Source organism: Calidris pugnax, unplaced genomic scaffold (assembly GCF_001431845.1).
Source record: "Calidris pugnax isolate Ruff unplaced genomic scaffold, ASM143184v1 scaffold30, whole genome shotgun sequence".
Taxonomy (NCBI): Eukaryota; Metazoa; Chordata; class Aves; order Charadriiformes; family Scolopacidae; genus Calidris; species Calidris pugnax.
This window is the reverse complement of record NW_015090776.1, coordinates 4,037,439-4,048,577: the sequence shown is the minus strand read 5'-3', so window position 1 is coordinate 4,048,577 and position 11,139 is coordinate 4,037,439. Positions and strand designations below refer to the sequence as shown.

Below are 11,139 nucleotides of genomic sequence, written 5' to 3'. Positions count from 1 at the left end.
GGGCTGGTCCCGCCGCTGCCCGGCCCCCCCGTGGGCGCGGGTGCGGGTCCTGCCTCCGTGGGGGCGTCCGCTGGGGGATGGAGAGGGCGCGGGGTGGTGGTGGTGCTGGCACGCGCGGCTTCGCAGGCTCGTGGGGGGCTTTACACGCGTGTTCGCGTCTGGGAGGCCGCGCGCGGCGTTGCACACGCGTGTGGGTGTTTGCCCGTGGGGTGTGTGTGGGTGTGTGTGTGTGTCTCGGTCGCGGGGGGGTTCTGCAGGCGGGTCTTCGCGCAGGGGGGGTGCGCACGGGTGTCGGCCTCACGCGGGGCGTGCACACGCACGTGGTTTTGAACACGCGTGTTCCGTGCCAGGGTTTGCAGGCGAGAGGCTGTGCGCGGTTGCGGTGACCCGTGCAGGGGTGTGCGGGAGCACCCTTCCTCCTGGGTACCCGCACAGGGGCATGGCGCTCCTGGTTGGAGTGACACGGGACTAATTTCACTTTAATGTTTAGGAAAACTGCGCTGTTAGAAGAATCCGGTGTCAGAATTCGTGAAAATAATTACAGCTGGCTGCGGGACGTGGGTTGGGGGTCTCTGTTTCCGAGCTCCCCTGGTGCAGGGACGAGGAGGAGCAAGAGCCGGGCACTTGCCCCAAGCTGCCCACAGGGTTATTTCACACCATGAACGTCACATTCCTTATAAATGAGAAAGTTTGCTGTGTAGTGCTCTCTCCCTCTTGATGGCCACGACCCTGAGAACTTCTTGCCCCTGTGCTGGACCCCCAAGCCCTTCCCTTCCTCCTGGAGCTGGGGGTGCCCAGCTTCTTGCTGATAGAATGGGCTGAGTATAATCCTGGTATATTTTATACTGGTATCGGGATCAATATTGGTTCTTTAGTATTACTGTTAGTTACGTAGTCTTACTCTATTAAATCTATTTATATTTCAACCCTTGTGTTTCCTTGTTTTCCCCAGTTCCCCTTCCCAGGTGTGTGGGTGAGAGAATAATTGTCTAAATGACACTAAGTTGTTGTGAGTTTCTCAAACCACAACAGTGGTGCACAGCAGGGCTTGCACGAGTGCATGCTCATGCGTGCGCATGCTCGCATACGTTTCCATGGGTGTTTGCACACAGGCATGCTGGCACATGAGTGTAATGCTCGTGTGCTGCCAGACTTCAGCTTGGTCCCCAGCTTCTTTCCAGCCTGGACCTCTTCAAGGTTTGGGAAGTCCTGGAGCTGCTGCGAGTGCGGTGCTGGGAAGCTGGGGCTGGCTGCTGGAGCAGGCCTGATCTTTCTTCCTTGTGGCTCTGGTTGCTCCTGCAGGATTGGCATCACTCTGCTCCAGATCCATGAGTCAGAGGCTGCGGCTTAGGAGGGGACTCATGGGGGAATGTGACATCCTAACTGAGGGTCCCACAGGTGAGCGGGTCCTGGACGTCCACGCAAGCACTGTCCCTGCATTGCTGCACATCCTGCTGCTGGCTCCATCCTGCTCCCAACCAAGCAGCAAAGTCCCAAGCCATCATTTCCCCCCAGTATTTTTCCCTTTGCTGGATGCTTCTCATCCAAAAACTTGGGAAATACAAGTGGCCAAGAGGATTTGTTTCCCATGGGACGTGGAAACAATGCCATGGGATGCCAACACCCTTTTCTCCCCCAGCATCAAGCAAAGCAGGGAAAAAGAAATCAAACTAAAGCAAAACTGCAAATGCTCGTACATGTTCTTTCCAGGCCCGGTATTTTTCCATTGGAAACAACCCCAAAAAGCTGGAGGCGGGAGCTTTGGTCTCCCACACCCCTATCCCTGCATTTTGTGCTGGGGAAGCCCAAAGTGGCGGCTTCACTTGCAGCCAGTAAAGTGATTTTGCAGGCGGTTTGGCCAGAGCTGCTGGTGTGTGCCAGCAGGTTGGATTTTTAACCCGCTCCCAGCACTAAACCAGGCTTTGAGAGTCGGCAAAGTTTTTTTCCAAGTGTGTCTTTACTCTTTGTTTGGACATGAGTGTCACTGGCAGGATCAAGGATGCACTGCAGTATCCTGGGATCTGTGGGTTTTGCCCTTGCCAGAATCAAACCTCCTGGGTCCGGGGGGACATGTCCTAAGGACATGGACAGTGATCCATATCTGTGGTCCATGGATCATCCTCTTGGCATGCTCTTGACCTCCTCCAGCTCTGGGTTTCCAGTACCTGGCTGTGCCCAAAGCTTTGGGAGGTGGGTCAGACAAAGGCAGAGACCTAGAGACGTAGAGACTCATTGCATGAGTGGCTACCAGCACTGAGCAAGCACAGGGCAGCATTGTAGTCCCATGGTGGGCACCAGTGTGGCTGAGCTGTTTCTGCTCCCACCACATGTCTCTGCACATGGCCACATCACTGCAGATGGATCCAGCAGACCCTTTAGCACAAGGTAAAGCCTCTTGGCGCAAAACTAACCATCTGAGGTGGGGGTGGGGAGGGGGAAGAAAAGACCTTTTTTCCTTTGGCTGGGCTGGCTGGCGTTGCTGGGGAGCTGCGCCATCATGCCTGGGGGTGGAACAGATGATGCCAGCTCCATCCCAACAATAGCATCAAACTGTAGCATGATGGAATCATAGAATATCTGAAGTTGGAAGGAAGCCATAAGGATCATTGAGTCCAATTCCCTGCTCCTCGGAGGACCACCCAAAACTAGACCATATGACTAAAAGCATCATTGAAATGCTCTTTGAACTCTGACAGACCACTTCCTTGGGGACCCTGTTCGGGGACCAACCACCCTCTCAGGGAAGAACCTTTTCTTAATGTCCAACCTGAACTTCCTCTGATGCAGCTTCATTCCATTTTCTTGTGTCCTGTTGCTGGTCATCAGAGAGGGAAGATCAGCACCTCCCCTCCGCTGCCCCCCTTGAGGAAGGTGTAGACTGCAATGAAGTCACCCCTCAGTGATGACATCGTCTGTCAGTGATGAGGTCACCTGACAGTGATGAGGTCACCCCTCAGCCTTCTCTTCTCCAAGCTGAACAAGCCAAGTGACCTCAGCTGGTCCTCATAAGTCTTGTCCTTGAGACCCTTCACCACCTTGGTCACCCTCCACTGGACACACTCCAGTAGTTTGATGTGCTTCTACTGAGGTGCCCAAAATTGCACACAGAGCTCGCGGCAACAAAGGGCACGGAATCTGCCAGGTGGTGAAGTGAAGACGTTTAATGTTTTATTTTTACAGCATATGTAGTTTCTTTTGATCGCGCACCGTGCTCTCTACACAGGTAGGTTGTGAGGATGTCCACACGCCGTTATGAGCAATACAATTGGCTACATGTAAGTGTTCATGCGCTCAGGCCAATTAGTCATTATTTGTTTTGTTAAATTGGTATCTATTTGCTAGCTTGCTATCTATTTTGTTGCCTTCACGTTACCATACAAGGACATTGTTTTACTGTTCTCAAGGCTTCCTTCCCATCACTGCAAGAACACCTGCTGAGCGAGCGCGTCTCCACAATTCCTCACTCCCCACAAGAGCTCGAGGTGGGGATGAACCTGTGCAGTACTGAGTGGGACAATCACCTCCCTTGACTGGTTCGCGATGAGGTGCTTGATGCACCCCAGGACATGGTTGGCCCTTTGGGCTGCCTGGGCACACACAGGGTTGACTCCTATTGAACTTGCCATCAACCCAAACTCACAGATCTCTTTCCACGGGGCTGCTCTCGAGCCTCTTGCCCCCCCAGTTTGTGTGTGTAACCAGGATAACACAATCCCAGGTGGAGAATCTGACACTTGCTCTTGACATGTTATATGGTTGGCGATTGCCCAGCTCTCCACTACATCCAGATCTCTCTGTGAGGCCTCTCTACCCTCAAGGGAGTCCACAGCTCCTCCTACTTTAGTATCCTCAGCAAATTTACTTAATGTACATTCAACTCCCGTGTTCATTTATAAAAACATTAATGGAGCCCTGGAGAACCCCACTGCTGTCTGGCTGCGAGTCTGATGTTGGCCCCACTTACTACAACTCTTTGAGTCCAACCTGTCAGCCAATCGCTCACCTAACGTATGATGGACTTGTTTTGCTGTGTGCTGGACAGTTTATCCAGAAGGATACTGTGAGAGACAGTATCAAAAGCTTTGCTAAAATCCCAAAACATCACATCTACTGGCTTCCCTTGGTCAACTAGATGAGTGACCTTGTCATGAGAGAAAATTAAGTTGGTTAAGCAAGACTTTCCCTTCATGAACCCATGCTGGCTGTGACAAATGACTGCGTTGTCTCTCGAATGTTTTTCAATAACTCCCAGAATAACCTTCTCCATAATTTTACCAGCCACTGAAGTGAGACTAACGGGCCTGTAATTACCAGGATCTTCCTTCTTACCCTTCCTGAAAATGAGGACAACATTTGCCAGCTTCCAGTCAACTAGGACCTCTCCAGACTTCCAAGACCGCTGAAAAATAGTGTAGAGAGGTCCCAGGCTGACATAATCCAGCTCCTCTAGTGCCCTGGGATGAACCTCATCGGGCCTCATAGCCTTCTGTGCATCCAGCTGGAGCAGCAGGTGCTGAACTAGCTCAGGGTTGGCTGGGAATCTATCATCCCCCCCATCATGGTCTTCCAACGCAGGGCTCTGGAGGTCCCAGGGTCCATCACTGATGCTAAAGAAGGAGGTGAAGAAGGCATTGAACATCTCTGCTTTGTCTATGTCCCTATTTGTGAGGTGATCAACCTTGTCAAGCAACAAACTGATGTTATCTCAGATCCTCCTCTTGCTGTTAACATATTTTAAAAAGCCCTTTTTGTTGTCCTTCACAGTGCTGGCCAGCTTGAGGGCTAATCAAGCTTTGACTGCACAAATTTGCTCCATACAGTGGTGAAGAGCATCTCCATATTCCTTCTGTGGTGCCCGTCCTTGCTCCTAATGTCCCTACACTTTCCTTTTCCACCTGAGTCCTACCAGCAGATCCCTGCTCAGCCACACCAGCCTTCTGCCCTGCTGGCTTGACTTCCAACACTTGGCAAGTGTCCATGCTCTGCTTGGAGCAGCTCCTGCCCTGGTGGCACCACCGTGGTGCTGGTGCTGGCCAGGCTCCTCAGCTCGGGAGAGCCGGGGTTGCTGGTGAGCCGGTAGTGGGGAGAAGTGGGGACAAGCTCATTAGAGGCAGAAAGTTAATTACATCAGACATGTCCAGGGAGCAGGTTGTCTTTGGGCCATGCTTAATAGCAGCCCACTGCCATGGCAAGCTTCGACCTTCATGTTCTTGGGGCTTGGCAGTGCCATGGATGCTCCCCCTCTGCTGGTCCCTCGATGTGCTATGAAAACTTACACCAGGGGAGGTTCAGGCTGGATATTAGGAAAAAATTTTTCACTGAAAGGGTAATCAGCCATTGGAATGGGCTGCCCAGGGAGGTGGTTGAGGCACCATCCCTGGAGGTGTTCAAAAGACGGGTTGATGTAGTGCTGGGAGATACGGTTTAGTGATGGTGTTGCTTTTTGTTTGTTGTGTAGGTGTTTATTTTTGTCAAAATTAGGTTGACGGTTGGACAAGATGATCTTTAAGGTCCCTTCCAACCTAGAAGATTCTGTGAAAATGAGTAAGCAAAAGGAAATCTAAAAGCTCTCTTGATGTGATCTGCTCATCTGCATACAAACACTTCCTTTTCTGTTGCCTCAACAGCTGTGCAGGCAGCGCCGGAGCAGCGGCACACGCCATTGAGGTGCTGAGGAGCTGCCCCATGCCCAAGGTAGGGCCTTCACTGCAGCGAGGGGGGATGTCGAGGGCTGGTGCAATGCCAGAGGCTTGCCGGGGTGTCCTGTCACTTCAGGAGGGTGCAGTGAGGAAACGATGCCCTCTCTGGCTTGGTGGCAGGGGGGACAGTGTTCGGCATTGCCTGTCTGTGCCTGGGTGGCAAGGGAGGCTGGGGCACACGCCTGCAATGAGCCACCACAGCAATCCAAGAAGTAAAAGGGTTATTTATTGCAAAACATCCTAAAGGGAACACGGTGGCTGTCCCTTGCCAGGGGTCAGAGGGCAGCTTGTGCAGGTGGCTGCCCATGATGCTGCCCACCTTGCTGCTGCTCCTGACCATCACCAGCCTCAAGCATCAATCCCATCGCTGCACCCACAGCGAAACTGTTTGTGCCTTGGGTTGCACGCCGGCACAGCTGGACCCATGGCCTCTCTCCTGACAGCGCTGCCCAGAGAGGCAGCGGGTGCTGTGTTACAACGGCTGCAGATCTTGCTGCCAGCTGCCTTCCCCCCACCCTGTGCTGGGGGACGCTTCCTGCTCCCCAGCCCGGGGCTGGGCCACTGCCAGCAAGCCCTGGCACCGCGGCAGAGCACGCTGGCCACCCCTCTGCTTTCCAGGCTGCTTGCAACCAGGAGCTGGGATGGCAGCGATGTGCGAGTCCCGGCTGGGGCAGGGAGAAGGCAAAAGCCTTGCCCCTGCGGTTTTACAACCTCAGTAATGAAGAGACGGATGTGAAGAGCATCCTGCACCCCGGTCACTGTGGCAAACACCCTCCTCCTCGCCTCACCCTCACATCCGCTGCTGGCACAGCCGCGTATCGCTTCCAGGCTGGGACTTTGCCACCGTGATGGCTTCGGGGGGACTTGGCGGCTGAGGGCAGGGGGAAGCCACCGGGACCCCATCTTTGTCCTGTAGTCAGTGCATCGGAAAGGGCCAAGGTCCTGGGGGACATGGGGGGGTGGGGGGGGGCTCCAGGGAGCTGCCCAAGTCCTGGGTGCCTTTTGCAGGAGAGGACGACGGTGATGCCCACCCTACAACTCATCGCCTTCATCCTCTGCCTCACCACCTGCGTCCTGTGGGGTCAAGGTAGGGACATCTCCCATGCTGGTGTTGGGCTGGGCATTTCTGGGGCTGGGGCCATTCTGGGCTCCCTGGGCTGGAGCCGAGGAGCAGGGTGCCATATGCTGAGGCTCAGCTACTGAAACAGCTTCATCAGAGCAGAGAGTGATGGAGAATGACATGGAAGAGTTGCTGCAGCAGGGCTGTGGCAGCAGCCCCCGCGCCAGGGAGAGGTGAGCACCAGCTCCCGCCCCACTGCCTCATGGACCCCTCATGTCCCCCCAGACCCAGGGGCTGGATCCTGTGGCACCCTGCCCCGAACACCTTCCTTGTGCAGGTTAATTCAGCTGGAGACCCGCCAAAAGAAGTATAACTTCACAGGCAGCAGGTTCCAGACCTACGTGTTCAAGCTCAGACCCAAGCACTTCAGAGGGTTAAACTTCAGCAGCAGGATGGTTGGTCTCCCTGTGCTGCTGGGGCTATTCCTAGGGGATTCCTGTACCCCGTGCCCCCTCCATCCATGCTGGGAGGTGCTGGGGGGGTGCTGGGGTGGCTGACATTTGCCCACACTGGGTTTCCATCATACTCCAAGGATGCTTTACTCCAGCAAAGCCTCCTGAGATGTGGTTCTGCCGGGGTGCCACAGGCAACCAGGGCTGCAGGTTCCCAGCACCATTGCTGGGATAAATCTGGGGGCTTCTAAGTCTGGAGGAGAGGTGGTGGGGGGGAGAGTGTTCTGCAGCCAAGAGCCAGGATTTCCATCCTGAAGCTCTTCTGATTTATGAAAAAGGAAGTCCTGGCCCCCACCTCCCTGCAGTGGGAAGCGAGAGGGAAACTGCGGTGGAGAGCAAGCGGGACGACTTCCCTGCAAGGGGTTCATGCAGCTGCACCTTGGCACTTCCCCCAGCTGTGGGGCTGCCTGGCCGGGGAGGTCCCACTGCTCTGGCCAAAGGTCCCTTCCTGCAGGACAAGGCAGGTTTTGCAGGTGGGGGCACCTGCCTGCCAGCTGGGACCCCCTGGCTCGGGACCTGGGAGCAGAGACCATCCGGGGGAACCCACTAAGGTGTGAAACCCCACCAGGAAAGCATTCCGGTGTGATGCCATCTGCCCTGTGCTGGCTTCACAGCAGGGCCGGCAGGATGGGCGTGCTCACCCATGGGTGATGGACACCCTCCCTGACACAGCTCCCCATGTGCTGGGAGGGCTCTGACACCAAGATGGGAGCAGCTGCCATGTCTGCATGTCTGCAGGCACTGCGGCAGAGCTGGAGCTGCTGCTGGGGCTCAGGGATGACACCACACCAGTAACTGTGGTGGCTGTGGTGGGGGGGGTGCACAGCACGCTGAGATCCCCTGAGCCAGCCAAGCACAGGGTGGCCAAATCCATCTCTCCCTTGCCCACTGGTGCAGAATGTGAAGCATGCCAGTGGCAGGAGGTTCAGACATGCCATTAGCTTCCCGGCAGAGCTCATGGAGGGCACCCAGGCACGGGGAGTAGAGCAGGAGCTTGTCTGCATCTACATCCACAGCCCCTGCATCTTCCAGGTGAGCCGCAGGTCCTGGCATGGACCCCCCTGAACATCCTCAGCCAGCAGCATGCCTGCCCCATCACACCCTTCCAGCTGAGATGCGCGGGGTGGGTGGGATGTCCTGGGGACCCGGGACTCACCCTGCAGGCACCCCGACTCTTGCAGGATGCCCACAATAGCTCCGTGCTGAACAACGACGTGGTGGGAGCCTTCCTGCAGAGCGGGCATGTGGCCGGGCTCAGCCGCCCCGTGAAGATCCAGTTCTGGCACGACATGGTGCTGGTGAGCAGGGCTCCACTGCTGGCATGAGCCAGGGAGGGTCCCAGCATCAGGTTTTCCCCTGGAGCTGGGGAAAGAGCTAGTGTCCTCACTTTGCTTTGGAACCAGAAGGTTCCTGGGGTCACCAGGGAGCAGCAAGGGTCTCCAGCTCTCCCCCTGTTCCCTTCCCACCAGGATGCCTCCAACGCCACCTGCGTCTTCTGGCAGCCTGGAGCCGGTAAGTGTGGCCATGGCCAGGACAGGGGCAATGCCAGGTCGGTGCCACCCGAAGGCATTGCCCATCTGGGTAGCCCTGGCAGGACTCAACATCCCCTTGATGTCCCTGTCTCCTGGCTACTGTGCCACCCTCTGATGGTGGCTCTCTGGCAGGCGCAGGCAGCACAGGCAGCTGGAGCGAGAAGGGCTGCAAGACCTTGCACAAGAATGGCACTGTTATCTGCCACTGTGACCACCTCACCTACTTCGCCGTCTTGCTGGTCCACAGCCCTCCTTCCCCCTTCCTCCTTCCCTCCTTCCCCCTTCCTCCTTCCCTCTTTTCCTTCCTTCTTCCTCCTTCTCTCTTCCACCTTCGCTCCTCTTCCTTCCTTCCTTCCTTCTTCTACACCCATGCTCCTTCCCTCCTTTCTGCTTCCTCCTTCCTTCACTCCTTCCTTCTTCCTTCCTCCTTTCCTCCTCCCATTTTCTTCCTTCCCTTGTTCCCTCCTTGGATCTTCGTCATTCCCTCTTCCTCCTTTTTCCTTCTTCCTTCCCTATTTCCCTCCTTTCAGTTTCCTTCTCCCCTCTTTCTCCACTCTCCATACTCGTTTCTCCTTCCCTTCTTCCGTCTTCCTCTTTTCCCCTTCCCTCCATTCCTGTTCCTCCTCCCTGGAGGTGGAGGTGTAGGCGGGGGTACGGGCTGTGGGGGTAGGGGCTGTATGGGGGGGTGTTCTGCCCGAGGCTGTGGCCAGGGAGGTGGTTTTGCAAGCCCCCCCTGCCTTTCCCAAGGGGTGGGTGCTGCTGTGGGTGCTGCCCCAGCTCACCCCCTCCCTCCCCGCTCCTGCCAGGTTCCGGTGGGCACCCTAAGCCCAGCCCAGCTGGCATCGCTCACCCACATCACCACCGTTGGCTGCTCCCTCTCGGCTGCTGCCACCCTCTGCACCCTCCTACTGAGGTGCTTCTCCAGGTAGAGCCGTGGTGTGCATGCCACTTTATGGTGGCTCTGCCATGCCACGCTGTGCCATGCCATTGGATGTGCCGTGCCGTGCCATGCCATGTCTGCCACATTGGGCTGTGCCATGCCGTGCGGGCCATGTTGGGCTGCACAATGCTCTGCCATGCCATGCCCTGCTCTGCCATGCATGCCTTGTTGTCCCGTGCCATACCGTGCCGTGCCATGCCGTGCCATGCATACAACATTGTGCTGTACCATGCCCTGCCATACATATCACATTGTGCTGTTCCATGCCGTGCCGTGTCATTCCATGCCACACATGCCTCATTGGGCTGTGCCATGCCATGCCATGCCATGCTTCACCATGCCACGTGTAGCCAGGAGGCACCCACCAGCACCCCCTGCCCTCCCCTCTCTTCCAGGCAGCGGCTGAGGGACAACACAACCAGGATCCACATGCACCTCCTGACTGCACTGCTCCTGCTCAACTGCAGCTTCCTGCTGAGCGCACCGATGGCCACCAGCACCGTGGGGCTCTGCCAGGTCACTGCTGCCCTGCTGCATGCCAGCCTTCTCTGGGCCCTGGCGTGGATGGCTGCTGAGGCCTTCCACCTTCTCCTCCTCCTCGTCAAGGTCTACAACATCTACATCCAGCACTACCTCCTCAAGCTCTGCGTCTTCACTTGGGGTGAGTGGGGCACCGGCCTGGCCCTGCCTGCTTGTGGCATGGCTGCCCTGGCACAGCCCCACACAGCCTCTCCCTGTGCCCACAGGTCTGCCCATGCTGGCTGTGGTGGCTGTTTTTGTTTTCAAGAGAGATACGTACGGGTACCACACCATCAGCACCTCTGAAGGCTACAGGAACGCAACTATGTGAGTGAGGGGGGCTGCCAGCTCCCTGGGCACACTGGGCACCCCATGGACCTTGGGCATGGCGTGGTCTTATGGCACAGCATGGACTCCAGGCACCCTGGGCACACCAGGCACCTTGGGCACACGGGGCTGACCCAGGGCTGGGGCCAGCAGGAGCCAGCCATAGCGCTGTTGAGTGTCACTTTTTGGTGAGCCCAGCTCTTGCCGGCTGCCCACCGGGGGGTGCCCGCTGCACATGGGGGCACCCTTTCTGGGGGTGCTGGCCCTTGTCCCCAAGCGAGTCCCTCTCCACCAGGTGCTGGCTCACCAGCCCACCGGCCCATTACGCCACTGTCTGCTATGCTGGCCTCATCCTGCTCTTCAACATGCTGGTGCTGGGGAGGGTGGGGATGATACTGCGGAGGATCCGCCAGCAGAATGGGCAGGCGAGGAAGGACTGGGCGACAGTGCTGGGGCTAACCTGCCTGCTGGGCACCACCTGGGGCCTGGGCTTCTTCAGCTTCGGCGTCTTCCTCATCCCCCAGCTCTACCTCTTCACCATCCTCAACTC

The 11,139-nt window shown here is 56.7% G+C and overlaps 1 protein-coding gene across 1 annotated transcript in view; it reads left to right on the top strand.

Annotated features, from left to right (window-relative positions):
• The first annotated feature begins 6,927 nt into the window (after positions 1-6,927).
• Positions 6,928-11,139, top strand: part of ADGRG5 (adhesion G protein-coupled receptor G5) — a 4,532-nt gene continuing 320 nt past the window's right edge. The window contains exons 1-10 of the mRNA XM_014946894.1: positions 6,928-6,992; positions 7,097-7,214; positions 8,169-8,303; positions 8,453-8,569; positions 8,741-8,783; positions 8,936-9,042; positions 9,610-9,728; positions 10,139-10,404; positions 10,490-10,589; positions 10,885-11,139. The exon at positions 10,885-11,139 is cut by the window's right edge and continues 2 nt beyond it. Of these exons, the coding sequence (XP_014802380.1) occupies positions 6,928-6,992; positions 7,097-7,214; positions 8,169-8,303; positions 8,453-8,569; positions 8,741-8,783; positions 8,936-9,042; positions 9,610-9,728; positions 10,139-10,404; positions 10,490-10,589; positions 10,885-11,139 (1,325 nt within the window). The remainder of the gene's footprint in view (positions 6,993-7,096; positions 7,215-8,168; positions 8,304-8,452; positions 8,570-8,740; positions 8,784-8,935; positions 9,043-9,609; positions 9,729-10,138; positions 10,405-10,489; positions 10,590-10,884) is intronic.